We start from the raw sequence: 27,980 nt of genomic DNA, 5'->3' as shown, positions 1-27,980 counted from the left end.
TGGTTCCTTGCTCCGGTCCCGCACTCACTGCTTTGCTCCGGTTCTCCCCGCTGATGCTCAGGATCGGAGGGACGGGAATTGGGGATCCCAAAGGGTGGGAGCAGCCCCCGGTTGCCCCCGCACGGTCCCTCGGGGGGGGGTGCACACACCGAGGTGGGGGTCACCCGGTGCCGGTGCCCTGGGTCCGTGTGCGTGTCCCCCGCCACCGGGGCCACCTGCGGGAGGGGACGGGGGGGGGGGGGGGGGGCCCCGGTGCGGGCGGAGCTTCCCGCACTGCCCCGCCCCGCAGAAACTTTCCTTCTGCGCCGGGCGCTCGGCGGGAGCCCGGAGCGGGGCCGGGGCTGCAGCGGGAGCCGGGCGGGCCCGGCCCTATGGGCAGCGGCTGCCGGCGGTGCGGGGCGGTGCGGGGCGCTGCCCGCCGCGGCCATGTCCGCCGGGGCTGCACCTGCGGAGGGCGGAGAGCGGGACCCGGAGCGCGGCGGCGGAGGAGCAGCGGCAGCGGCGGAGGCTGCCCCGCAGCGGCGGAAGGCCCGGACGGGCTCCCTGCGCCGGGCACTGAGCTGGCTCCGCGGGCGGCGGAGGAGGAGGAAGAGCGGCGGCTCCCCGGGGGCGGCGGACGGGAGAGGTGAGGGGCGAGGAGGGGACGTGGTGGTGGTGGTGGTGGTGGGCACGGAGGGGCCATGGTGGTGACCATGGTGGTGGGTAAGGAGGCGGCGTGGTGGGGTCCAAGGAGGTGGTTGAGGAGGAGTCGGGTTGGGGACCATGAAAGGGTTGGGGTGAAGGCATTGGGGTAGGTGAGGAGGGTCAGGGCAGGGACGTGGATGGGGGTGGCCAAGGAGTGGCCACAGAAGTGTCCACGGAGGGGTCAGAGTGGGCCCATGGAAGTGGGCAAGAAGGTTTTGGGGTGGGGGCCGTGGAGGTGGTCAAGGAGGTGTCGGGGAGGGGGTTGAGGAGTGGCCCAAGGGGAGTCACAGTGGTGGCCATGGAGGTGGCCAAGGAGAGCTCAAGGTGGCCGTCGAGGTGAGCAAGGAGAGGATGCAGTAGAAGCCAAGGGGTGGTGACCAAAGGGAGGTCTCAGTGGTGGCTGAGAAGGGGTGGAGGTTCTGGCCATGGAGGTGGCCAAAGGGAGAGCACAGTGGTGGCTGAAGAGGAGTCGAGGTGGTGACCAGAGCGTGGTCACGGTGGTGTCCAAGGAGGGTCAGTGGTGCTGGCTGTGATGGAGGCGCTGGCCGTGGTGGCAGCAGAAGTGTCTGAACCGGGGGTGGTGGCCATGGGGGCTCTGTGGCCACGGTGGCTGCAGCAGCAGCAGCAGTAGCAGGCGGGATCCAGCATTCCCTGGTGCAATCTCGCCCCGGCCCCGAGGGCTGGTGCCGGTTCACTGGGTAGGTTCTCTCCCCGCTGAGTCAGAAGGTCACTGGGGCTGAGGGAAACCTGGAGGGACGCCAGACGCTGCCTCCTCCTCCTCCTCCTCCTCCTGGGAAGGGTGTTTGCGTGCTCCAGGTGTGGCCCTTCCTGCCCTAGATATGGCCTCACCCCAGCCAGTCTGTGGGGTGCTGCTCCATAGCCCAGCCGCATCCCTGCTGCCTTGACCAGCGCAAGGTGCTGTGGGTGGCCTTTCCTCTTTGCTCCCCCGGGGCTGTGTTCCAGGGATCTATGGGTTCAGCCCGTGACATGGGGCCTTCAGTGGTGGCTGGGTGCTGGCGTGCCTGGTCATGCTCTTCTCCTTGGTGCTTGCTGTGCAGTCGTCGGTGTCCTGGCGAGGTGGAGGTGTCACCCCGTGCACGGGAGCGGTGCTCAGCCTGTCCCCCCCCTGTGCCATCGGGGTGCCTCCACTGCCCTCCCCGCGGGGACATCACCGCGGTCATGCCAGGAGAGAGGCTGCTCCTGCGGCACCCAAAGGCCGCCGTTGCCTGGGACTTTCTGCCTCACTTTGCCCCAGGGGGTGAATTCCCAGGCACCCAGGGCCGCACGCAGGCACGTTCACTGCTTGGAAAAGCACCCGGAGCTCTGCGATAGGAAAGGAGTGGCTGTGGAGACGCGGAAGGCTCTTGGGAAGAGGCTGAGCTCTCTGCTTGAGCCGCTCCATCGGATGCTGCCGGTGCCGCCTCCTGGCCCATCACGCATGGACGCCGCTGCCACGGCCCAGCGCTGAAACCTGAGCAGTAAAAGAGATGTGCTGGAGCATGTGATGTTCCTCTTGCGGCGCAGAAACGCCTCCAGCAGCGCTGCCAGCCCTTTCCTTTCCCTTTTTTCCTCCCCCATAAAGCCATAACATCACCAGCTGAAATGCGGAGTCACTGCTCGGGGACCTCCAGCCTGCTCGCCACAACATCCCTCACATGGAACCATAGAATGGTTTGGGTTGGAAAGGACCTTAAGATCGTTCAGTTCCATCCCCCTGCCATAGGCAGGGACGCCTCACGTTAGACCGTGTCACTCAAGGCTCTGTCCAGCCTGGCCCTGAACACTGCCAGGGATGGGGCATCACCAGCACAGCCTCCTCAATTGGATCCCTGCATCCAGGAGAGCTGCCCCATCACCTGCCCATGGTCGAGGCTGGTGATGCAGGGGCTGTGCAGTGCCATGGCCCAGCCCAGGGCTGCCGGACCCTTCCCTTCCCTCCAGACTGTGCTTTTGGCTGTGCTGGCATCAGCTTGCTCCATGGTGCAGGGTGGGGAAGCAGCTTGGATGTGCCCTGCCTCAGATGGGAATTGTTCCAAATATCAGCTGGGAGCTGTGGAATGGCAGAGCTTCAGCAGGTCCCCGTGGCTCCGGGTGCCTTCCCCCTGGGTGTGCACAGTGCTGGGGGTGCTTTGGATCAGGCCATGGCCCATCAGCTCCTCATCCCTCTGCTGTTCCTGCAGGTGGCTTTGGTTGTGGAGTGGGGACAGGGCACATCTGACCATGCCTGTTACATCCTGGTTGTGGGAAGGGACTGCACAGGATGCTCAGGATGGGGAGGGAAGGAGAGACGCTGTCCTAGGGAGACATAGGTTAGGAGCAGGTCTCAGCCTGGGCATCTGCTCGTTCCTGACCTGGGTGTTGGTGAGGTTGGAATTGCTCAGCACTGAAGCCGTGGGAGCAGGAGGATGAAAGCATTTCCACTTTGGATGAATCCCATGGGTCCATCTAATCAGAGATCCTATCTCTGGCTGCTCAAACAGCTGAGCTGTGTAGAGGAAAGGCACAGCACAGTAATCCTGCTTGTGGGCAGTTCCAGGCTCCCTCTCCCGTAGGGAACAGCAGCAGCTTTGGGGCTGGAAGCTGAGTCCTCTCCCATTTCCCAGCTGGATGCTCTGCCCTGTTTGTGCAAACGGGCCCCATTGGCTCAGCATCCCCCTTTCAGGCCAGTGAAACTCTGCTGCAGGGTAATTGCTGCTGTGAGCTGCAGGGCTGCATCCTGGAGCATGCAGCAGCTGCCAGGGTGCCACCAGCGCCGGGCTGTTTCACCTGTACACAGCCCAGCACCCAATGACCCCATCCATCCCCGCGGTGTCCCAGCACCTCGCCATTCCCCTCTGTTTGTTTCCACAATAACCTTTGGAGGCAGAGGAGCCGTTAACCCCTGGGATGGGGACCGAGGCGGGGATTGCAGCTGGGCTGTGCCAAGGGTCCAATGCGGAGCAAGGAATAGGGGTGCTTGGGCCCCGCTTTGCTCCTGGATTTTCCTTGCTGGGAGCCAGGAAGCTGAAAGCTTTTCCTTCTCCTCTGTGGCGAAGGCAGCCTCTTACCCCCGGTGGCACCGCCGCTGCGAGCCTGCTCCTGAGTCCTGCCACCTGCCCCTGGGTTTAGGCTGGATTTGGCTGCTGCTTTATCCCGGTTTCGCAACAGTCTCAATTCACACAACATTCCTCGTAACCCCCTGATGAAGTGAAGGAATTGATGTTCCAGAAGGATTAAATTAGGGTTGGAGCCTTTTCTTTCCCTTTCTGATGCCAGATTCATCCAGCAGCAAGAGATTTCCTGACTGCCATGGACACACACATACCGTGGGGTTAAAAATAAAGCTCTCCATGGGCCCAGCTGCTTTATAACATCAGCAAGTGCTCGTACACGGCACGAGGTGGCTTTGCTGTGTGCGTGGTGGGGTGGCAGTGGCTGGGCTGGTGGCGCTGGGCTCAATGCTGTGCGGTGCTGGAGGCAGTGTGGGGGCCGTCCCTGTGTGTTGGTCTGATAAGAAGAGATGTGAAATCTCACCGGGCACTCGGTTTCCTCCATCCCCTGCTGCTGCGTGGGGCTTGCTTTGGTGCAAACGTGGGCTGTGTGGTTCAGTCCTGGGCTGTGTGGTTTAGTCCCAAGCCCTGCTGCTCCCGCTCCCAGCGTCATTCCCATGTGGGAATGGATCTGTTAACGTGCACAAGGCAAAGAGTGACGCTTCAGAAGATGTGAGCAGCAGGAATGCCCTGCCTGGCCTGGCCGTGGCGAGCGGCCCTGCTGTGAACAAAGAGAGGTGTGTCTGCAACCACAGCTATTCCACCTGGAGACAACTGGAAGAATTACCCTTGCGAATAACGTTCCATAAGATCCGATAAAACTATTTCGCCGGAGTCATATTTCCCTTTAGGAGGAAGCTCTTCTTTCATAAGACAATATCATCATTGACTTGCGCTCCGGCAGCGATGGAACATAAGCTGCTGGAAGGTGAAGAGCTGGGCAAGCACGAAGTGAAAAAGCATTTCCCTGCCAAGCAGGAGCCGGAGCCTTGGGCTGGTCCCCATGGCTGCTGCTGTGCAGGGATTCAAAGCACCTCATCCAGAGCAGGGAGCCGAGCTCCTGCAGGCTGGAGCCGGGGCTGTCATCGACCCACGCTCCGGCTGGAGCAGGAAATCGTCTGAAACCCTCCTGGTTATGTATTTCTGTTAATGATTGGGGATCTCAAGTGGGGTTTTTCTGTTACCTTTGCCTCGCTGAGCTTTACTTCCCCTTGAAGGGAGCAAGGGCTGAATTCCTTTCTCATTCAGGCATCCCAGCTCCTGCTCTGTGTTTGCTTGGCGACGGCGTTAGGGTTAGGAAACACTGGGAATGATGGAGAAAACACCAGGAGGGAAGGAATCGTTCCCCTGGGCCGGCGCAGAGGGGTCCCTGCCAGCCTGGTGTGGGCTGGCCTGAGGGAGGGAGCGTGTGACTGTGGGACATCAGCTGTGCCTGTGGCAGTCACGCTGGGATGATGATGATGAGATCTGTATCTATCTCGTGAGCAGTTTCGCCCCTGCTCCCAGCTCCGTGCTGTTATCAGAGTGCTCTCAGTGAATACAGCTGGAGGGTTCTGGAGAAGGGACTGTGCCTGGAGGCAGCATCCCTTGCCCCCACTTCCCACCAGGCATTCCACAACTGGGGGTTGTAGCGTGTCTGCTGTGCTGGGAATCGCATGCCGGGGAAGCTGCAGATGCTTCCCTTCCCCTGCCATGTTTTCCCAGTGGATTTCTGGGCGCTGTGGTTTAACCCCAGCTCTGGGAGGAGGGATGAGAGCAGCCAGGGGCAGTGCAGCCTATCCATGGGTTTCTGAGGGGTTTGTGTCCCCAGGCAGTGATGCCGGTCTGTGGGGATGCTGGAGCTGCTTCCAGCCACCAGGACTGAGCCACAGGCCCCAGGGGGGGAGAGCAGGAGCCAGGTTTCCACGTGTCTCTGAGCTACCCCATTGGAATTGTTCCAGCTCACAGGAGCCACTCGGGTATTTATGGCACACGTGGGCTTTGCTGGGCTCTTGGGGCTCAGCTCCTGCCTGGAGCCCCCTCGGTGCATCCGAGGCTGCGGCTGGGGGCGGTGAAGCTCTGGTGCCGGTGGTGCCAGCATTCCCGAGGCAGGTGCTGGAGCGGTGGGCGTCTGTTTTGGGAAGTGTCTCGCTGTATCTGGGGCAGTCGCAGGCTCCAGCCTCTCCTTTCCTCGCAGAGAGAGAACTTAAAGGGCTCCGCTGGGAAAGTGTGGCTGCAGAGGAGCCTCCTGTGTCACTGGGGAGGGGACTGCGTGGCATGGGGGGGGCTCTGCACCCTGCTTCGGAGCTGCTGCAAGGGGATGGATGTCCCAGGGAGGTGCTGGGCAGTGGGAGGAAGCCCTGTTCCAGGCTGGAGGTGCCCCTTGTTGACCTGAATCATCTTCCCCCATCGGTGGGCAGAGACCTCTCATTGCACTTTTGACCATGACCGTGTTTAATCCTGGCTGCCCCAAGACGGAAAAGCTGCCCCTTGAACTGGGTACAGCCAATAATGGGAAACAGGGGATAGTTTTCCACTGAATCCCCCATTCCCTTAACAGCTCCCACTGCAGACAGAGCAGCAATGCCTGGGGACAGGCCCTGTCGGTGCCACAGGGTGGTCTCTGCTGTGCCTTTGGGGCAGCAAGCCAAGCTGGTGGGAAACGGAACCATCAATATTTCCAGTGGGGAGAAGGAGCCTGAATTCTCAGCCCATCGCCTCGGAAGGTCAGCGCAAAGCGGCCGCTTGAGCTTTCCGCTTTACTCCTGGTTTTCATGCCCCGGTTTTGTGCCTTTCCCGCAGCGCCCTCCTTCCTCTTTATCCCGGCCTTTGATGAATCACCTCCAGAACAGAAAACATTGCCAGCAGGAGCTGCCCCCTCCCTGGCTGCCCCCTCCCTGCCCTCGCAGCGTTTCGTGTTCTCATTAGGAATCCCGAGGGAAAGCTGGGCTCAGGAGGGAACAGGCTCGTGCCCGTGTTTCGGGCTTGTCCGTGCAGGGCTGGGGCAGCGCTGCCCATGCTTTGAGCTGCTCTTCCCCTGGCCACTCACTGCTGGAAAACCCCATTCGGCAGGAGCGGGGTCTGGAGCAGCAGGGTCGGAGGTGCCAGCACCATGAGCTGATCTGGGCGCGGATGTCCATGGGGGTCCCCCAGTTATGTGACTTGTTCCAGTGACCATGGAGAGGGTGGTGGGGGTTAAATTAACATCCACCTTCGGGCATGTGGGTGCTCGCCCGGAGGTTGCGCAGCGGCTTCACCCAGCCCGGGTCTTCAGGCGCCTTGGGAACCCTGTTCTAGCCTTTGCCGTGCTGGGCTTGGCCGGGGTGTCCCCATGGGGCTGGGACACTGCAGACCCAGGAGCGGGGCTGTGGTTTCTGCTGTTGGAGCTGTGCTCAGGGACAGACTCAAATGGTGGCGGCTCGGTGGAGCGTGGCAAACTCCAGGGAGGTGGGAGCGGGGATGGAGGCGGGTGCCGGGTCCGGTTGTGCCGACGTTCGGGGACGTTTGAGGACTGATCTCCCTTCACCCGCTCGCCGTGGCCGTGGCACCCTTGCGGAGGGATGGTGCTGGGAGGGTGCTGTGGGATCCGAGGGATGGATGATTCGGGCAGGCCCCTCCTCTCTGCCTGTGCCATTGGCTCCGGCACCGCCGCCTGCGGGAGCCGAGCTCCGCGAGCAGGAGGGATGGGAGCCGGCGGCTGAGCGCCGCTGCGTGCCGCGGCCGCCCGGGCCACGCCGGGGCCCCGCCATGTAACACCTCGGCCTCCTCCACCGGCTCCGGTGGAGGGCGAGAGCCGCTCATGGGCAACGCGCACCGCAAGAGGAGCCCAGCGGGCGCCAGGGCCGGCTCCTCCTGGCTCTTCGGCCGCGCCGGGAAGCCGGGCGCAGGTAGGAGCCATGGGGAGGGGGCTGCGTGGGGACGGGTCCCGGCCCCGTGCCTTCCGCGGGAGCGTTCATTGCCCTCTGGTGTCCGCACCGCGGCGTGGGGCTGCGCTGGAGGCTTCGCTCTCACCCAGCACAGGGTCAGCCCCTCCGGCCCCGGGGATTGAGCCTGCCTGCACGCAGGGGCTGTGCCGGTGTGCGGGGCACCCGCCATGGGCTCGCCTGCGCTGTCAGGACGCGGTCACCCGCTGAGGTTTAGTTCCCAGTTTGGTTTTCCGAGCCGTGTCCCCAGAGCAGGGACTCGGGGCTGCGGCGTCACCTTCCTCGCCGTGCCTTGGCTCCCGTCGCCGTGCCTGGGGAGCAGTGGGTTTGGGAATGTTTGTAGGGAGCACCGGGATGCTCCCCCCTCCCCGTATCCGTCCTGCACAAGTGCCCCCCTCACTCTGCGTGCATCTGCCTGTCCGTGCACTGCTGCTTTATGCTCCTGCTCAATGGATGCAGGTGGAAAGCCCAGGAGGAGACACGGGGCAGGGAAAAATCTTGTCTGTGAGGAATAGGGGTGGGGGAAAGGGCCCTGCACCGGTCTAGACCCACATATGGAATCACCAGCCCTGCAGGGTGTCTGGTCCTGGTGATCTTCCTCCATGGTTCCTCCTCTGGAGCAGAGCGGTGCAGGCAGGAAAGGTCTTGCAGAAACCTCATCCCCATCCCACGGTGGCTGATTTCCCTGCCAATGTTGTTAAATTGTCCCCACACCCCAGCCTGGCCTGAATCAAGGAAGGGACTTGATGGGCACAGGAGCAGAGCCTGGGGTCGGTGGGAGTGGGATTAGTGAGGCCGAGAGGGGATGGTTTTCTCTGCCAGCCCTGTGTGACCCCCGGCCCCGCCATCCCTCCTGTTTCCCTCGATCTTTACAGCCCAGGTGAGCTGACCTGAGCCGTCCTCAGGGAAAACAGGGTTGGAGCCAACCCCCCACAGGCTTGGGGGCCCGGAAGGGGAAGAACCTGGAGGGGCTCAGGCTCGTAAGCACCCACTCGGTGCCTGGGGAAACTGAGGCACGAGTCCCCAGTGGCCTGTAGCTGTGCAAGGACGGCATCTCCTTCACCGCAGGCTCCTCACTGTCCACCTCACCTCCACCAAAGTCATCCTCTGGCTGTGGTCTCCGTGCAGGAAGGGCTTGGTGCCACCACGTTATAGCTGGGTTCCTGCTCTTCCCTGGCTCTGCCCTGACCTGCAGCAATGCAGGCGATGGGGTGAGCCGCCTCCCTGGGCGAGGTGGCTTGTGAGCATCCCTGGTGCAGCTCTTCCCTTGTGCTGTCCCTGTCCAGATCTCTCCATTCCCCACCAGGCTTGGGTGTCCCTTTGCCAGTCCCTGAACTGGGACTGTGGGGCTGCCACTGCTGCCTTTCTCCAGGGCTGGCCAGGAGATGCCCAGGGAAAGGATGCCCTGTGTCATATGGGACCGTGCCATAGAGCCGGGGGACAGACCCTGCAAGGCAAAGGCCATGGGGTGGAAGGTCCTGAGAAAACATGGGTCGAGTTGTGTTTGTTCTCTGCAGCAGCTCCATGGCAACCGTGCAGTGGCCACAAAGCCAAAGAATTTGCATTGTGTCGGTTCAGCATTTCGGAGGGCGCAGCGGGATCACCGGCTGGGGGCAGGGTGCCCAGCACCCAACCACGGGACCCCGCTGTTGCTCTCATCTCACTCCTGCCCTGCCCACAGACCATGGGTGCTGCTGGAGTTTGGGTCAGAAGCTAATTGCAGCTGGTGGGCAGCTGGGCCAGCATCCCCCAGTTCTCATCTCTGCATCCCTGGTTGCTTTGGGAGCACTGGTTCGGTCCCATCGTGCCCATTGCTGGCAGGTCAGGCCTGGACAGGCACCAGCAGCTGCCTTTGTGCCTTCACCATGTGCAGGGTGGTGTTGGGCATCTTTTGATACTGAAGGACCACAGCAGCGGTCCCAGGGACAGGGTTGGCCAGGCAAGAGCATGGCTGAGGGCTGCCGGGGTGGCTCTACCTGCTGCAGGCAGCTGCCTGCAACCTGTGCCCTGCCTGGGTGTCCCCACTGTGCTTCATCAGTGCCAAACCCACATCCCTGTGCCGGAGCAGAGCCCGGCTTGCTCTGGGGTGCATCCCCTGCTTCTCCTTCCCTGGGATCATCCACAGCAGGAGCTGCTGGGGAAGGTCCTTGAGCACCAGGGAGAGCAAAGCCTCTTATCACCTCCTTATCGGGATGGCCCCGCCGGGCCCGGCTGAGTCAGGGTGAAAGAACGTGGCACCCAACCAGGCTGCGCCCGCCGAGTCCATGGGGATGTGGCTGCTGCCGACATGTCCCGATGGATGGGTGCCGGGGCAGGCTGCAGGCACACACAGTGCGGGTCAAGGGGTGACCCATGGCCATGAGGCTCCCAGCAGCAGCTCCAGGGTGGGCTGAGCGGCTCTGGGCGTCTTCCAGCTTCGCGGCCGCTCTTTGTGCCAGACCCATGCTGGGCCGGCTCCGTAAACAGCCCCGGAGCAGATAAGGGCAGGGGCCCGCCCGGCATGGGATGAGCCGGGATTTATACAGGCGGTTCTCCAGCACGCCGGTGGCCAAGCCCTTCCCGGTGCCCCTTCCCGGTCCTGGAGCACGGGAGGAGGTGAGGATGCCAGAGAGGGGCTGTACATCAGGGACTGTAGCGATAGGACAAGGGGTGATGGGTTCAAACTGACACAGGGGAAGTTCAGGTTGGAGATAAGGAAGAAGCTCTTCCCTGTGAGGGTGCTGAGGCGCTGGCACAGGGTGCCCAGAGAAGCTGTGGCTGCCCCATCCCTGGCAGTGTTCAAGGCCAGGTTGGACACAGGGGCTTGGAGCAAGCTGCTCTAGTGGAAGGTGTCCCTGCCTGTGGCAGGGGCTTGGAACTGGATGAGCTTTAAGGTCTCTTCCAACCCAAACCACTCTGATTCCATGATCCATGGATGTCCCAGGCAGGAAGCTGCTTCCAGAGCTCGGCTCTGACATGCCATGCCGTGCCCACTTGGCAGGCGCCCCGTCACCAAGAGGCAGGGATGGGACCTGCTGTTGTGCTGCTGGTTATCCCCCTCCTCCAGTTTGGTGGCAGTTCCAGCCCCATCTGAGAGCTCCTGTCCCATCTCCTCCCCTGATCCCACATCACCATGTCCATCTCAATCCCTGGTGGAAGACGGCTGGCTCCTCACTGCTTCCTGCCAGCGCTGCTGAGCCAGATACCTGTAGGCAGGAGTGGGGTTGGGAGCTGCTCGCAGGACGGTGGATCCCTGCATGGAAAAACCTGCAAGGTCTTGTCCCTAATCCGTCTCTTGGATTTGCTCCTGCGTGGAGCCAAGTACCTGCTGCGACAGGCACGCTTACAGAGCACCCGGGTACCGGCAAACACGCCAGGCATGATGGCACGCGCCGTGGGGATGCGGCAGGGAGCCGCCTGCATGGGAGGTGGAGGAGAGGACACGGAGGGAAAGGGAAGCTGTGATAAAGCCGTGGACTTTGGAAGGAGGAGTTGGTGCCAGCGGTGTGTCCCCATCCCTGCGTGCCGCCGGCGCTGCCATCCTGGCCCTGTGTTGCTTCCGAGGCTCTGCCCGCCGCCCTCTCCCACCCTCCGCTCCCCACCTGGGCCCATCCCGCCTGGATCCGGCTCCTGGCCGGGGAAGGCTGTTATTTACCTTCAAACCTGTTTGGTGGCTTCTCCGGGGAGGGGACGAGCGTGGGGTGGGGATGTGGTTGGACTTGGACAGAGGCTCCGCTGGGCTGGAACAGGGGCTGGGATGAGGCGCAATCCGGCCTCGTGGTGGTCCTGCCTCCCTGCCCGGGGCTGGGACCCCGCCATGGGCTGCTGCCAGACCCTCGCCCTGGCTCCATGCTAACTCATGGAGCAGGAGACGCTGCGTGTCACCGCATGCGCTGCCTGTGGGGCATGTGCAGGGCAGCAGCAAGGTCAGGGCCGAGTTGCACAACCGCTGTGTCCTGCCCGGACAGCAGCCGTGGCTGGGCAATGGTTCTCCTCTGAGCCTTCATCCTTCGCCATGGCCCGCTGGCTCACCGGGGTGATGCTTTCTGCACAGGGGCTTAGAGGAAGAAAACTGCCCCAAGTTTGTTTTCCTATTTGAAATGAGTTTGACTTCAGCCTCTGCGTGGGATCGGGTTGGAGCATCGAGCCAGCAGCACGCACCGGGTTGGGTTTATTTGCTTTGTGGAGCTGTTTTCTTGGCTGAAGCAGCAGCCCCCATGCGAGGCCAAAGGCAAGGAGCAGCCCCCGGGCTCGCAGTGGGGGCTGCGTGGCCACAGCCATGATAAACATTAATGTGCTCTTATCCTGCCTGCAGAGAGCACGGTCCCGCGGCGTGTCCCGGGGCACGGATCCTATGCAGAGGGAACAAAGGTGGCCAGGGTGGTTGTCACAGCCCCTCAGCAGCTGAAGGTTGGGGCACAGAGCAGGGCAGGGCAGCCCAAGCGGGTGCCAGGTCCCACCTGGGATCATGGGGCTGCCTGAGCACAGCTGATGGGCCCAGGGAAAGAGGGGCACGCTTGGGCTCATAAGGAGCTGTCATCGCTCTTGATATTCCAGGGAGATATCCCTGCAGGGCTGCCTGCACCATCACTGGCTGTAAGGGGAGGGGAAGAGGGGCTGGTGCTGGAGCAGAAGGGCTGAATGTTGGAACAGGGGGGCTGGATGCTGGCACAGAGCAGCAGGGCCCCCATGCTGATTGCTGTCTCTTGGGGCTGGAAGTTCATGGTGCACCCCATTAGTGTTACCTATGGCATCTGCAGGCAACCAGCGCTTTGCTCCCTTTCAGGATGGGGAGCAGAGCAGTCCCCAAGCCTGGTGCACGCCTGGGAGCAGCGTGGTGGGAAGGAGCCCCAGAGTGGTGGGAGAGCATCAACCCCATGGGGCAGGGGGTGTTCTTGCTGCCTTCCCCTGCTCTCTGCAGCACGGGAGGCAAGGTCTGCATCCCACCGAGCAGGGCACAGCAGGCAGGGTCCTTCCCCTTCCTCCCCCTGGGGACCTCACAGCCCCTTTCCCACCCCCCTGCCTGCTCCCACTCCTCCCCATTCCTCCCCGGTGAGTCAGTGGTGGAAGGGGCAGGCCGGGAGCTGCTGCCTGTTCCCTGCCTCCTGCCGCAGGACCCGCCGCTGCGCGGGGAGCAGACAAGTCGAGGCAGTGCCGTGCAGGCAGAGGTGGATGCTTGCAGCTGGGTCTGGCCAAACCTGCTGCTTGCAGGAGGCACAGGCCTGGCGGGGAGGGGGACGGGAGCCAGGATTGTCTCCTCTGGCTCTGCCCAAGTGAAGAGCAGCATCAGGGCTAAGCGAGGTCCGGGAGGGAGCTGGACCAGCACCATACTCTTCTTGCATCATCGCTGGCCCAGGGCTGTATGGCCCCAGTCGTGTTCCTTTGGGGTCTCAGCTCTGGTCCTCCCCTTGGGCAGCCGTTCCCATTCTCACCCTAATGTGGTGGGTTCCCTGGCGTTCCCTGTTCCTTGCTATCAGTTTGCCTTGCTGTGGGGATGCTTTGCTCCTTCTGGACCGTTGCTGGCACTGATAGCAGCAGATACCAGCTCTGAGTCAGGGAGAGCATCCTTGAGATGGTGCCCGGCCCTGAGGGACCTCCAGCTGCTTCTCCAGGAGGATCCTGCTGCCGTGTGGGTATGAGACACATGTGTCAGATCAGTGCTGCTGAGCCTGGAGGGGATGGGGTGATCCAGGGCACGGCACAAGGAATGCACAAGGGACGGGGCGCCAGCTCCATCCGGGTGTGTTGCTACCAGCACCGATGGCTTCCTCAGCCCACTGGGATCCTCAGCCTGTGCCGCAGGATCAGGCCTCTCTCCCTCCTGGCTTTTGCCTCCTTTCCCCATCCCCTTTGCAGCAGGTTTCTCTGTGGACACATGAAGCAAGGAGGATGCGATAGTGAAGGTTGAGGAGCGGAGGGGAAGCGGAGGCTGCTCTTCACGTACCACCATGCTCCAGCCCTCATCATGATGCTCCTCCAGTGGCCAGGCTCTGCTCTGGCTCCAGTTGGGTGGTGGCCGTTGTGCCCTGCCCGGATTATCCTTTGGGGATTGCAGAACGATGCCGAGCTCCTCCTGCCCCAAGCCACAGAGGTGGCACACAGGAGAGGGACGCGTCTGTGTCAGCAAGGGACGCTCCTGAGGCCCTCTGGGTCCTTGCAGGTGATGGGGCCCGTACAGGGAGGGAGAACAGGGGCTGTCTGTTGGCACTGGGAATGTCCTTACAGCAGCGTCCAACAGCAGACCTGGATCCTGGACCAGGAGCACAGCAGGGACTGTCCCCCTTCACCCATGGGAGGCTCTGTAGGGAGATCCCAGGTTTAGCTCCATCCATGCAGAGGTGGATCCCAGAGGGCTGGAGATGGGAGTGGTGTGTGATGGCTCTTGGCTGTGTTTGCCTGAGGCCCTCACAGGGCTCATGACGGGCAGCCCAGAGAGGAGAGGGCAGCACGTGGCTGCCCGCTTTGTGCATCCTCAGCCCTTTCATTATATCCCTTTTCCACTTGTGCTGTGCAAAGGGCTGGGAAGCGGCTGCCTGTGGCTGCCGGCACCTTCTGGGTGAGCCCATCCTGCCCCAGTACTGGGTTACCCATAGCAGGGGCTGCAGGGTACTGCTTCTGTTTGCTGTTAGGGGCATCAGACGCAGAAATCCTTGCTAAGCCAGGATCTGCCCAGCCAAGGACACAGAGGTGCCCTTGGCAAGGTTAAACTGTCCTTGGGCTGCGCATTCAATGCTTGGGGTCTGGTGGGACCCTCGTACTCTGCTTTGGGTGATGCTGCTCTGAATGCAACCCAACCTCTGTCTTGCTGCAGCAAACCTGGGCACGGCCCATGGGGAGCTGGTGGGCAGGAGAAGGAGGGTTTGACAGGTTGGCATGGCTGGCACCAGGACCTCCCTGCTGCTGGGTCAACACTGGGAGCTCTTCACCTTCTGGGGCAAAATGCCTGTAGATGGGAGGGATGGAGCTCCCTGAGGGACCTGGGGCTGATGGACAGGGCAGATCCCCTTCTGCTGGGGCACTGGTGCTGCAGGGAGCCTGCCTGCAGCCACCCCGGGAGCACGCAGCACCTCCTGTGTCCTCAGTGCCACGGGCCATGCCAGCGCCTGGTCACTGGTACTTCTGCCCCTGCCTTCACGTGCCCTGTGCCTACTGGTTAGACTGGTCTAAGAGACCTTGTTCTCCCACCGTGCTGCCAGCTCGTGACTGTGACAGAGCCGTGCTGGTTGCCCTGTCCCTAAGGACCAATGCCCCATGACAGCTCGTGGCCCCCTGCCATGGGCTGAGCCGTGCCAGGGTCGGGGCTCTCCCTGGCAGGGCTGAGGGGCTGCGGTGGGTGCCATGTCCTGGGGTGCCCTGGGGATGCATGAGGAGCAGGAATGCCAGGGGAATGCCAGCACCATTGGCTCTGCTGTGCCATATCCCAAGGGCTGGTGCTCACCGGAGGGGAAGCCTCCCAGCTCTTCCCGCTTGGCTGCACTGTTGTGGAAGCAGGTTTGCAGGGATGCTGTGCCCAGTGGGGAGCAAGTGAGGAGGGTCCTGAGGGGCCCTGAGGGTAAAAGAGGGGGGAGTTGGGGAAATGCTGGCCCTGAGCCCGTGGAACCGAGTGCTGTGGGCTGTGCCGTGCAGGGGAGGGGGCGGGAGCCTGGGGGTGACGGGGAGGCCAGAGGAGGAGCCCCGCTCTCCTCCCGGAGCAGGGTGGGCGCAGCCGGGGTTGTCCCCTCCCCGGGTCAGGCTTCTCCCCGCACCGGGCGGCTGCGCCGGAGCCTCTTTGCCCGCTGAGCATCCTCCTGCCGTGCGGATGAGGCCGGGGAGCGGGAGCGTGGAGCCGCTGGCATCCGCCTCGCTGGCACACGGCTGGGCCAGAGCCGCCCCGGCACAATAGGCAGAGCCCCAGCCCTCCTCCCCGGCCCACCATGGTGGTTTTCATGGGCAGGAACCTCTCCTCGCTTCTGGCTTTCTTCAAGAAGAAGGGTGAGTGAGCGGGAGGGAGGGAGAAGCGCCTTGTCCTTACACAACCCCCGGTTTCCAGGACCCCCTGGTCCTGGCATCCCAGGGGGATGAGCAGGGAAGGTCACCTCAGCCCCAGCATCATCCCCTGGCAAGTTAATGGAGTAAATCACTGCGCTGCACTCGCCGGAAGGCGGCTCCGAGCGTGCGGGGTGTGTGTGTGGGGGAAAGATGTTGGGCGAGGGGCTGCTGAAATTGGGAGAGAAAAGGGCTGAGGGGAAGAGGAATGTGATGGGGGTGGGTGTGTGTGTGGGTGTCCCCTCAGGACCCAGCACCAGCACAGGGCTGCCCTGTGCCACCACCTGCGCTCCCAGCCTGGCCGTGCTCCTTGTCCACTCGCCATGCCGGGATGCTGGGGAAGCAGAGGCCGGCATGGCGCGGCACCGAGAGCGCCGGCTCCATTGTTCAGGGCCTGCTCCTTTGTGTGCCAGAGCGCAGCCACCTTAGTGCCTGGCCGGGAGGGGATGGGGGCCACGGGGACACAAGGGATGGGTGCGTGGTGCTGGGGATGCTGAGCAGCAGGTGCCTGTGTCCCCGGGGTGCTGCCGCCAGCCCCAGCGCTTCCCTGTGCTCGTCCTGCCCCTTCCTCAGCCTGAAACTGAGGGGTTTCCAGGCAGGAAGTCTGAGGCTTCACAGCAGGCAGGGGCAGGCAGGGCTGGGCAATGCCAAGAGCAGCCCCCAGCAAGCACTCGGAGCCTGTCGTGGGCACCCCCGGGTGCTGGTTTGCAGGAAGGGGGCTACGAGATGAGGCATGGGTAGCCCTGTGCCAGCCCTGGTGTGGCATACGGGAGCCTCAGCACCCGGGGGGGCTCAGAGGGAGGATTTGGGTCCTCTGGGGTCTCAGTTTCCCTGGTCTGTGCAGAGCCTGCCTGGGCACAGGGTGAGTCTCTGCTCTTGTCTTGCAAAGCCTGGGGATGATGTAACCCTCCAAAGGGAAGGCCACCGTACTTCCATCCTTGTTTCATCCCCCTGCACTGCTCCTTCTCTGCTCAGCTGCCCACAGCACCCCCTAAACTCACTGCCACAAAGGTGCTGGGGAGGAGGATGCTGCCATGCCCCAGCCCTGCTCCAGCCAGTGGGGAGAAATCCCTGTGGAGCCAGCCCGGCTCCGGTGCATTGACCGGTTGGGCTGAGCCTTGCGAGGTGATTTCCCACACGGCGTTTGGGATCTGAGCAGGATAACGGTCCCCCGGGCTGGCTTTCACCCCCCAGCGTGCTGGGGCTGCCTCCCATGCTTGGGGTGCGGTGCCTGTGCCTCCCCAGCCGCGCTGACCCCTCTGTGTCTGCAGGCGCTGCCAAGGGCGAGGCGGAGAAGCGGCTCAGCGTGCAGTACACGGCGGGCGAGGGATGTCCCGACAACGTCTTCTTCCCCACCACGCGGCCCCCGCACCTCGAGGAGCTGCACAACCAGGCCCAGCAGGGACTGAAGTGTTTGCAGCACCAGGGTAGGTGCCATAGAATCCCAGAATCCCAGCCTGGTTTGGGTTGGAAGGGACCTTAAAGCTCCTCCAGCTCCAACCCCTGCCACGGGCAGGGACACCTTCCACTAGAGCAGCTTGCTCCAAGCTCCTGTGTCCAACCTGGCCTTGAACACTGCCAGGGATGGGGCAGCCACAGCTTCTCTGGGCACCATGTGCCAGTGACTCAGCACCCTCACAGGGAAGAATTCCTTCCTTAAAGCCAACCTAATGGATAGCACTGGGGGTGGCACGGGGACACGGTGGAGGACACAGCACCGGCTCCTGGCTGGCTGGGCTGCATGGGAGGTGCCATGGGGCTGACCAGAGTCCAGTGTGGGGCAGCACTGCCGGAGCCGGGAGCCCTGTCCCTGGCTGGTGGCTCCCCGGGCTCTCCCGCAGGGATTCAGCCCCTGCCTTCCCTCCGCAGAGAAGCAGAAGCAGACCAAAAGTGCCTGGGACCACGGGGACACCAACAGCCTCCAGGTGAGCCCTGATGAGGAGCCGGCTCTGCCCCACGGCGCTCTGCGGTGCCCTGGGGGTGAGGGGACACAGGGTGGCTCCTCTGTCCCCCATGGGTGTGTGTGGGGGCAGATGGGGAACCAGCCCCATCTGCAGGACCATGGCTGGGGGGGCTTGCATGTGTGTCTTCATGTTACCCCAAACCACTATCACCATCCCTGTCCTCAACCTCCACATGTCCTGCCCTGCTTTCTGGGGCTGTGCCCCAGGACCCTCATCCCTCTGTCCCCCCCTCGCACCCCACTGGTGCTGCTGGCAGCCCTGAGGAAGCTGCGGTGATGGGGCAGCGCAATGGGAACCATTATCTGTGTCCATCCCGGTGGCTGGGCCCCTCCCTGGCTGCTGACGAGGAGAAGCTCCCCCTCTCTTGGCTGTGCTGGGCTTTGCTTTGCTGCTTCCCGGGGCTCTGACCCCGTTGCCAGCACCTCCCTGCCCGTGTTTGCTCAAACCCGCTGGCCCTCGGCCCCATTAACCCCTTGGAAGCTGGGAATGGGGAGCTCCGGGGCGGGCAGAGCCCTTGGAGAGCTCAGGGTGGAGGGGCTGGGTGGTGAGTCACCCTGCTGTGTCCCATCCCAACCTCCGCCCGTGCTTTGGAAGGATGGGGGGACACGGAAGGCTCTGCCCATGGCGGGGCTGTGCTCAAGGGGTGCCGCTGCCTGCCTGTCCCTGTCCCCCCACATCGCAGCCCCCCAGCTCTGGGGCACAGAGGATGCCATGGGGCTGTTGTCAACTTGGTGTGGCTGCGAGGTTCCCGGCTCTCCATGGGGCTGCGGGGCCGTGTGCGGGGTCCCTGGGGCCGGTCCCGGCCCCGCTCCTGGTGGGAGGACTCTGGATGCCGGCGCGGCTGACTCAGCCCTTGGCCCTCGGAGAAGCTTTTGTCTGGGCTGCGGAGTCCGTTTGAGGCAGAGAAGGGGCCTGGCGGGGGTCGGGGCAGCTCCGTCCCCAGCGCCTCAGCCCGCTCCCTGCCCGCAGTCCTGCACATCCTCGGAGGATGACAGCGCGTCCTTGCGGAGCCGGGCGGCCTCCAGCGCCATGGACAGCACCTCCGAGGATGCCCTCTCCATCCGCTCCGAGATGATCCAGCGGAAAGGTACCCGCGTGGGGGGGGCCGGGGAGCTCGGGGGGGGGGGCACAAGCCAAGAGGGTGCGATGGGGTCTGGGGTGCATGGCTGGAAAACCGGGCTCTGCTTTGTCGTGGCCGTGAGCCAGAGCAGGGATCTGGGGGCCCTTGGAGAGAGGAGAATAACTGGGGCTGAGTCAGAGCGTTAGGGCTGGGCGAGGGGGACAGACGGACACAGAGACACTGCCTCCTCCCTGCTGCGGCTCCTCTGTGTGGCTGCTTGGCAGCTGCTGGTGCCTCTCCGGGCTGCTCCGAGTGCTTGAGCATCTCTGGCAATGGAGGGGTGCTGGGGACACTGGGAATGCCCTGGCCTGGACCCTCCTCATGCCTCTCACAGGTTCCACCTTCCGCCCGCATGATTCCTTTCCCAAATCCTCGGAGAGGGCTGGCAAGAAGAGGAAGGAGAGGAGGACGACAGTGCTGGGCATCCCCCAGCATGTCCAGAAGGAGCTGGGTAAGTGTCAAGGGTAAGAGGGGATTTTTAGGGTCTGGTCTCCTTGCCCAGGCTCTGTTTGCCTTGGGTTCACACTGGGTTCATCTCTCCCTGCTCCCAGGTCTCAGGAACAGCCGGGAAGCCAAAGGATGCACGGAGGCTGATGGGCACGGGGGCAGCCGAGCAGCACAGCCCCTGCTGAACGGGGGGCAGGTCTCCGGCGACGCCGTCCGCATCCCCACCATTGACGGGAAGCTGGAGCCTGTTCCCGGGGGAGCCCGCGTCTGCCTGGGAGCCTTGGAGGAGGCAGACGCGGCGCTGCAGAAGCACATCAACCGCGTTTACTACGACGACACATTGCTGGGGAGGAAGACAGCAGCCAAGCTGTCACCGATGGTGAGGCCGAAGTCTCTGGCCGTGCCGGGCATGACCACCAACGCCAGCCCCCCGGAGCTGCTGAGCCCTGTCATGTCCATCTCGCCCCAAGGCACCTACATGTCCAAGATCATCCCCAACGCCATCCTGCCGCCCATGGTGGACGTGGTGGCCCTGACGCGCAGCAGCGTGCGGACGCTGAGCCGCTGCAGCCTGGTGTCCTCCAGCCCGGCCTCGGTGCGCTCCCTCGCCCGCTTCTCGGAGCGCAGCCGCGAGCACTCCTCCTCCAGCGACAACTGGAGCCACTCGCAGTCCACGGAGACCATCGTGTCCAACAGCTCCACCATCTCCTCCCAGGGGGGCTCCGAGCACCGGCAGCCCGAGGCAGGGCCACGCAGCCAGGCGGATGCAGCCGCTCGCTCCGACACCGACCAAGTCAGCATCTACAGCTCCGCCAGCTTCGCCAGCTCCTGCTCCAAGCCCAACGCCGGCCCCGTGCCCGCAGCCCCCAGGCTCTTGGTGGTGGCGGGGAGCAGTGGCCGGGCATCCCCTGCCTATAGCACAAGCAGCCAGGCGGAGGGCTCGGACACGGGCAGCCTGGCCAGCGAGCGCTCCTCCACCCGCAGCGTGTCCCTCAGGAAGATGAAGAAGCCCCCAGCCCCACCTCGCAGAACCTTCTCGCTGCACCAGGCGGCCGACGGGGAGCCCAAGGTGCTGGGGTTGCCCCCCAAGCCTGACCGGCGGTCGCAGCGGGAGAGCAGCGCGCCCTGGTCCCCGCGCCCCGAACCCTTCAGCCCTGCAGCCGAGGATGAGGTCTTCTCCCCATCGTCGCTGAGCGAGACCAGCAGCCTCCGCTCCGAGAGCCTGGCTGGTGCCAGCTCCCCCGAGGCGTCGCGGGGCAGCCCCGGGGTGACGGTGGTGCTGAGGGAGCCGCAGGCTCAGCCCAAGTGGAGCTGCCCCGATGGCTCTGACCGCACCATGTCCCCCTCCAGCGGCTACTCCAGCCAGAGCGGGACCCCCACGCTGCCCACCAAGGGGCTGGGACCCCCGTCTGTGTCCCCGGGCAGGGCTCAGCCACAGAAACCAGACCGGGTCTGCTCCCTGCAGTCACCTGCGCTCTCCGTGTCCTCATCCCTCACCTCCATCTCCTCCTCAGCCTCGGACCCGGCTCCCCCCGAGGCGCTGCCGTGCCGCTCGGACCGGTTCATCATCCCTCCTCACCCCAAGGTGCCCGCTCCCTTCTCGCCACCACCCACCAAGCCCCAGCAGCCCACGGCCGGCGCTGGCTCTCAGTTGCCCTCACCGGACCCACCGGTGCCCAGCGCTGCCCGCCCGGAGCCCTCAGCCAAGCCCAGCACCAAGTCTCCGCCGCCATCGCCGCCGCCTGCCTACCACCCGCCTCCACCGCCGGCAAAGAAGGCAGAGGAGCCCCCCCCGGCCACCAGCGAGGCCCCCACTGACACTGCCTGGCCCCCGCCACCACCGCCGGCTCCCGAGGAGCACGACCTGTCCATGGCAGACTTCCCCCCTCCGGATGAAGCCTGTTTCTGCAGCCTCCCCGATGTGGCGACCGCTGCGGTGTCCGGGCAGAAAGCGGCACTGAGCCTGGAGGCTGCTTCCTCCTCCTCCTCCTCCTCCTCACGCAGCCAGCAGCAAACCCCGATGGCGGCAGCGTCACAGCCGCCTGCCCCTGCTGTGTCCCCTCCTGAGGCCACGGTGCCACCGCCACCACCTCTCCCCGTGCCCTCAGCTCCGGCTCCGCTGCCCCTTAAGAAGGTGGCCAACGGCCTGCGGGCAGACACCAAGAAGGAGCCGGTGCCGCGGAGCAAGAGCAGCCCCGTGGCCAAGGAGGACGCCAGCCTGCCCATCGTGACGCCCTCGCTGCTGCAGATGGTGCGGCTGCGCTCCGTGAGCGTGGAGCCAACCACCGGCACCGAGGAGCGGCCGGCACCGCAGAAGCCCGTCCGCCGGGCTCTGTCCACGCGGCAGCCCCCTCCTGCCGCAGCCGCGGTGCCTTCGAGCCAGCTCCATCACGCCGTGCACCTCAAGGCTGCTGCTTTGGCCGCCGGGGAGGCCGCGGAGAAGCCGCCGAGCAGCCGAGCGGCACCGCAGGGACCCGAGGGCCCCGCCGGCGATGGGCAGCTCTCCCCCAGGCACAAGTCGCCAGCCTCCACCGCCAGCTTCATCTTCGCCAAGAGCTCCAAGAAGCTGGTGCTGGAGACGGCCTCGTCCCCCGAGGCGCAGGCTGACCTCAAGAGGAACTTGGTGGCCGAGCTGATGAATTTCTCGGGGCAGCGCTCGGCAGCTCCGGGTGCAGCTCCGCAGGGCCCCGGCAAGGCTCAAGCCCACCGAAAACCTGGCAAGATCCCCCCTCCGGTAGCCAAGAAACCGTCGCTGGGTCCAGGGCCGGCTCCTTCCCTGCTGAGCCCAAAGGCGCTGGGGGCAGAGGCACTGGGATCCCCTGTGCCGGATGGGAAGGCCAAGGGGGTGCCGGCGGATGAGAGCAGGACTAAGAGCGAGCCGGTGGGGACGGCGGCCGCGGGGACGGAGGGCAGGAGCAGCACGGAGCCACCGGCTCAGCACCTCCCCACACAAGGTACGTGGGCCCAGTTCAGCCCCACCATGGGGTGATGCTGCTGTTGCGCTCAGGATGCTGAGCCTGGGCTGCGTTGGGGAGGCACTGGGAAGCACGGGGCCAGGCTCGGGGCAGAGAGCTCGGGGTGGCTGATGGGCTCTTCCCTCCTGCCTTGCAGATGGACGGGGAAAGACAGCCTGAAGGATGGAGCTGCAGGACTGGTGCCCCCGTGGACAGGAATCCAAATCTCTCAGGGACCTGGGCAGGTCAATGGATGAGTGTGGAACTGTCACCTAACTTAATACAGGAAGCAAACAGCCTTAGCCTCCACGGCCTTGATGATATTTATGCAAAAATGGTGTTGGTTTCACTTTCCTAAGTACTACAGCTTTACTTTGCTTTCGTTTTTTTACTGGACTCGAGGCCCGTGCCCGGAGCCAGCACCTCCTTCCCTGCCACTGCCGCTTGGAGCAGAGACAGGAGCACAGGGGCCGAAGATGCTGGAGCCGCTCTGCTCCCGGCCAGCGAGGAACTGAAGCACTTTGGACAAGGGAATGGGAAGGCTTCGGCCACGGCAGTGATTGAGGGACACGGGCAGGAGCAGCAGGATGGGACGGAGGCGCTGGTTGGGAAGGGACCAGGGCCCTGATGGAAAGGCTCTTGGCCAGCACTGATCACTGGCTGCAGGGTGGAGGGGGATCCCCTTCGGGCCCCAGGGTAGAGCCTCGCTTTCTGTTTCTGTAAGCTCGGGTCACGTTTTGATTTCTTTGATTGTAAAAAACACCAAACAACCCAACCAAACCAAACCAAACCAAACCAAACCCAACCAACCTGCTGCCGAGCGCCTGCTCAGAGCTCTGTACCTGGCTGGTAAAACTGATGAGCGAAGCTTCCTGCCTCCTGTGCTTCCTGGCTTATGGTCACGGCCTCACCACACAGCACTGCCCTTCCCGCTGGCATCGAGCTCTGAGGCAGGCACAGAGCCCCAGCAGGCCAAATCCTGGCCCTGCTGCCTGCACCGAGAGCTTGTGCAGCACCAGAACCCAGGAGCAGGGCTGGCTGCAGCTCAGCCCCCTTCCCCTGCACAGACAGACCCCAGCGCAGTCAGACTGACATTTTATTGGGGTTTACAACAGACAGATGGTTGCCAAGTCAGTGCTTAAGGCCTGTGTGTCCCCCCTCCCCACCCCAGGGCTCCTGGCCATGGAGCAGCACCAGCCACGGCCACAGCCCCGAGCATGGAGGAGGGGACGGGGCCTGCCTGGTGCTGGGCAGCTGCCCCCAGCTCTCATAGCAGCAACACAGGTTTGAGCAAGCAGCTTTCCCTTTCTGCCCTCGCTGCAGCACCCACACAGTGCTGTGCCAGTAGGGACCAGCAGCAGAGCACCCAGTCCATACTGGGAGTGAGCCAGCGGCCCCAGAGTAGAGCCACAGCGTTAAGTCACACAGGTCCTTTAGGTGCCACCGTCAGCCCCCAGCTGAGCAGGCCCAGGGCGAGGGGGATGCTGGAAGCAGCTCTCCACAAGAGGAGGCTGCAAATTGAGTCCCAGGGCCCCCAGGTCCTGCAGGGCTGAGCCCCTGGCTCAGAGCACCAGGGAGGAGATGGCAGAGACGAGGAGAAGAGGCTGAGGTGCTGGTGGGACCCAGGCAGGAGGCACTGGCACTTGTTAGCTGATGCTCCCACCCTTGAGGCTCTTACATGAGACTCTCCCCAGCTTGGTCAGGAAGTTTCTCTGCTTCCACTGGGCCACACAGTCCTCAGAGATGTGGAAGTCGGCCTGGGGGGCAGAGCAGGGGGCAAAGTCACCCTTGGGCTGCCAGTGGGGTGGCAGCACCTCACGCAGCAGTGGGGAGGTTTGTCCCCTCCACGGCTTGGCTGACAGCAGCAAACACAGCCACTAAGTGCCAGCATTTGGGGTACCCCGAGGCGGGGACAGGGGCATCTCACCTGCAGCTTCTCAAAGACCTTCTTCTTTGGCTTGAGCTCCTCATCGGGCTGCCCACCTTCATAACCCTCCACGTAGACGCGCTCCCCGGCGCAGCACCCGGCCGGCGGGTCCAGGGGCTCCACCAGCCGTGGCTCCCCCAGGCTGCAGAGGGGTGTGAGGGAAGCAGGGTCACCCTGAGGTGACCCCCCTACCCCTCAGCCCCACAGCGGGGTCCGGACTGCACCCCTGGAGGGGTACATCCCCCTTGTCCCCTTCTCTCACCTGGAGGCACACAGCACCATGCCCTGCGACTCCACACCCCTCATCTTCTGGGGTTTGAGGTTGCAAAGCAGCACCACCAGCCTGTCCTGCAGCTGCTCCCTGGGGACAAACTGCACCAGGCCACTGACCACAGTGCGGGGCTCAGGCTCCCCCACGTCGATCTTCTCCACGTACAGGCTGTCAGCATCCGGGTGCTGCCACGCAGAAGCAGGGTGAGGAGAAGGGAAGGGGGCAGACCCCATACACCCCCTGTGTGCCCCCAGGTGAAAAGGTCCCTCCCCTCTCCCCGCTGCGCCCACACCTTTTCCACGCTGATCACTTTGCCAACGCGGATGTCCAGCCGGGATGGGACCACGTTCTCCGGCTCCGAGTTCTTGCTGCCCTTCTCTGCAGGCTCTGTAATGCAAAGGGAACACTCACACCATGTGGCATAAACCCAGGGAGCTGGCCAAGCCCTGGGGAGCACGCAGGGACCCTGAATTCCCTGGCTCCATCCTGCCTGGCCATTTCCCCAAGCTCCCAACACCTCCTTACTGGCTTTGGAGGGGTCGGGATACGCTGCGTTCAATAGCTTCTTCAGCTCTGGGCTGTTGAATTTCTCTCTGATAGGGTCAAGCAGCTTGTTCAGGGCCACTTCCACCGAGTTCTTGAGGTCCCCAGGATGCACAACCTGTATCATGACAGACAGGTTCCTGCAGGGTTTCTTCCAGGGCAGAGGAGTGGCAGAACCTGAGTCACTAAGGCCAGAGAGGTGGGAACTGGACAGCAAGTAGGACAGGGAGATGAACCCCAACCCTTGGCCTCATTCCCCCTTGGACACCAAAGCCCATTTTCTGGACCCTTTTGCTTCCAGCTTCAACTGGGAACAGTTGAGAACAGTCCAACTGCTGCTGTTCCCAGATGTGGCTGCCGTGGTCCTGTCCTGCACCAGGACAGTTGGTAGCACCACATCCTTCACCTTCGGGCTCTCCTGGGTGGGAGCACCCTGCCATCCTACAGCCCCTGGGCTCTGCTCCACACCTCTCCCACTGCTGCTCTGAACCCTCCAGAAAGCCCCCAGGAGCCCCAGGGACAGTGCTGAGTCCCCGCTGGCACTCACCTGCTCAGCAAAGTCCTTCTCCAGGGCCTCATAGGCTGTGTAGGTTTTGTTTCCTCCCCATTTCTCCTCTCGCAGAACCACAAACTCTGCCACGCACAGATGTTAAGGTTCAGATTAACTCAAGCAAAGACTCCCCTGCTCAGCCACATACATCATCCACCCCAGGGCTGGGAGCAGCACCCAGGGGACACAGGAGCCTGCTCCAGGGGACACAGGCTCCCATCCCCATCTCCTACCCCCAGGAAAAGGAAGACCCAGTGCCAAGCCCCTCACCTGACTTGAGGGGAAAGAGGACGTGCCTGATGAAGGAGAGGACCCCGTTGTTCTCCACGTTCCCTGGCTCACAGAAAGCCTTCTTCAGCTTCTTCTTCACATCCTCCTTGCGGTCCAGAAGATCAATCTTTGAGTCCTATAGGAAGAGATTTCCACAGCCCTTTACCCAATTTCTCCCCCAAAAGAGCCAGCTCATGCTGGAGTTGCTGCAACTTCTTAGACCTCAAGAACCCTTGGTGTGCAGCCTCTCCTTTTCAGCCATTAACCTGTCCCCCTGCAGAACCCTTGACCTCAGCCACTGCTCAGGGACCAACCTCTTCTGAGGAGCTCATTTTGCTGCCTGTCAGACCAGGAACCATCGGGTTCATCAAATGGACGCGCTTGGCATAGCCCAGGGAAGGAAGGTACTGGGAAAAAGCAAAGTGACAAGTCATGGGTAATGCTCTTCTGAAGATCAGCTTTAACTCACAACCCCTGTGTGCTTCTGGCCCTGGATAACCGGGGACCCAGAATAACAGGAACCAGAAAGCTACCACGAGCTCACAGGGTGCAAACAGCCACAGCCAGGAGCATTCAGAAGCCAGTAGCCTTCCAGTATCTGAAGGGGGCCTCTAGGGATGCTGGGGAGGGACTCTTCATTAGGGACTGTAGTGACAGGACAAGGGGTAACAGGTTCAAACTGAAGCAGGAGAAGTTTAGATTGGATCTAAGGAAGAAGTTCTTTACTGTGAGGGTGCTGAGGCACTGCAATGGGCTTCCCAGGGACGTTGTGAATGCTCCATCCCTGGTGGTGTTCGGGGCAAGGCTGGACAAAGCCTTGGGTGACCTGGTTTAGTGTGAGGTGTCCCTGCCCATGGCAAGGGGGTTGGAACTGGATGATTTTAAGGTCCTTTCCAACCCTATTCTATGATTCTATGTGGCAGCAACCGAGAGCCCTGCTGACCAGAAGGGCAGCAGCAGGAGCTATGACGAACACTTTGGTGCCAACCAACATCACAAGCTCACTTCTGCCAACAGATGAGTGTTTGAACTGTGCCCCAGCCACCAGCACGGCAGAGAGCTCAGAAACACCCCCATTTACTGACCTTCTCTGCAAAAGTGAATATCTTCCTCTGATCAACTCCTCCAAACTGTGCATCGACCTTGAGGTATTCCTCATCCAGGGCCTGCAGAGACACACACACAGCGCTGAGGCTGGGCCCAAGATCCCACACTCCAGCTGTGCTCAGTCTTCAGAGTCCTGCCTGTCCCCCAGGATCTGCCCAGCCTCTGCCAGGGCATTCCAACCCCAGGAAGGACAGGAGCTCCTCAGGGTGCCTCCTGTCCTGCAGCTGCCCAGAGCCGCTGTAAAGCAGCTCTGTGCTTGGCTTATGCTTTGTGCTGCTGCCAGGTGGAATATTGGGCTGGAATATAAGGACCTTGGCCTTCAGCCTCACGCGTCCCTGTACCTCCCTGGCCAAGAGGCCCTGCCAACCTGCCTCACCACAACCTACCTGCAGGCTAGGGTAGAGCAAACCACTCAGCAATGGGTGCTCCACCTCCTTCACCACCTCTGCTCCTGCCTTCTTGGCGTCGTGCTGCGTCACCATGGACGAGAGGCGATACACGTCCAGCGTGTATTCCCTGTGGGAAGGGGCAGCACCGTGAGCACCAGGGAGGGGAACACCTTTCAGCGCCGCTCCTGGCTCCAGCAAGGAGCCAAAGGCTGGAGGCACCTCCGCTTTGTTCCTACATGACAGTGCTTGGGAGCAGGCTCAGAGCCCTCCCTTCCCCACAGGACTCACTTGCTGAGCTGGTAGTCAGTGCCCCGCACGAACTTCAGCTTCTCCAGGGGCACCCCAATGCTCTCCAGCACGGCTTTGATCACGTTCTCATAATAGCGAGTCCGCAACTCCAGCAGCTCCCAGGGCGCTTTCATGTTGTCCAGGTAAGCGTGGAGGTCAGCAAAAAGTATGGTCACCTACAACACAGGGGGACAGTGGGCTCCCACCCACCAGCACGCTGACAAAGCCCCCCCCCCAAGCCCGGCGCTGTACCTCACACCCAGCCTTCAGGAAGTCCGCGATCTTGGACATGGGCACGAAGTAGGCAACGTGCGGCTTGCCCGTGGTGGCCGTGCCCCAGTAGATCTTCAGCTCTCGCTCCTTCAGGATGGCCATGAGCTTATCCTCCCCCAGCACCTCCTGCGGAGGAGCAGCGAGACCCGGCTCAGACCCCCCCCTCCCCGGGGAGACCCCGCTGCGAGCCGAGCCCCAACCGTGCCCAGGCCCCAGCCCCGGGGCCTGATCCTGCCGCGGCCCCCCCCCACACCTGCA

General features: G+C 63.1%; 2 protein-coding genes across 4 annotated transcripts; one reads left to right on the top strand and one right to left on the bottom strand.

The window, feature by feature from the left end:
- The first annotated feature begins 328 nt into the window (after window positions 1–328).
- Window positions 329–22,971, top strand: NHSL3 (NHS like 3). 3 transcript variants are annotated; one of them, XM_062634686.1, is made up of 7 exons: window positions 329–625; window positions 16,891–17,046; window positions 17,489–17,544; window positions 18,553–18,670; window positions 19,038–19,154; window positions 19,255–22,104; window positions 22,262–22,971. In XM_062634686.1, exons 1-7 carry the CDS (start codon window positions 427–429, stop codon window positions 22,282–22,284), a joined length of 3,519 nt encoding a protein of 1,172 aa, XP_062490670.1. In that variant the 5' UTR covers window positions 329–426; the 3' UTR covers window positions 22,285–22,971. The 3 variants fall into 3 exon arrangements, with proteins under 3 accessions (XP_062490670.1, XP_062490668.1, XP_062490669.1); XM_062634684.1 differs by lacking the exon at window positions 329–625 and adding an exon at window positions 7,266–7,579; XM_062634685.1 differs by lacking the exon at window positions 329–625 and adding an exon at window positions 15,167–15,565.
- Window positions 22,972–23,186: 215 nt separating this feature from the next.
- YARS1 (tyrosyl-tRNA synthetase 1) lies at window positions 23,187–27,903 on the bottom strand (the record flags this gene model as incomplete). The annotated part of the gene is made up of 12 exons (XM_062634683.1): window positions 23,187–23,861; window positions 24,032–24,173; window positions 24,294–24,487; window positions 24,595–24,689; window positions 24,828–24,963; window positions 25,393–25,478; window positions 25,666–25,801; window positions 25,980–26,072; window positions 26,751–26,831; window positions 27,159–27,288; window positions 27,450–27,625; window positions 27,702–27,903. Coding segments are annotated over 12 exons (1,582 nt in total), but the record flags the coding sequence as incomplete, so codon positions are not given.
- Between the last annotated feature and the right edge of the window lie 77 nt (window positions 27,904–27,980).

The sequence above is a fragment of the Pezoporus occidentalis genome, unplaced genomic scaffold (genome assembly GCF_034315485.1).
Source record: "Pezoporus occidentalis ecotype Australia unplaced genomic scaffold, CSIRO_AGI_Poc_V1 ctg436, whole genome shotgun sequence".
NCBI classification, from domain to species: Eukaryota; Metazoa; Chordata; class Aves; order Psittaciformes; family Psittacidae; genus Pezoporus; species Pezoporus occidentalis.
Note: the sequence above shows the minus strand (reverse complement) of the source record. Positions and strands in the feature narration are given on the sequence as shown.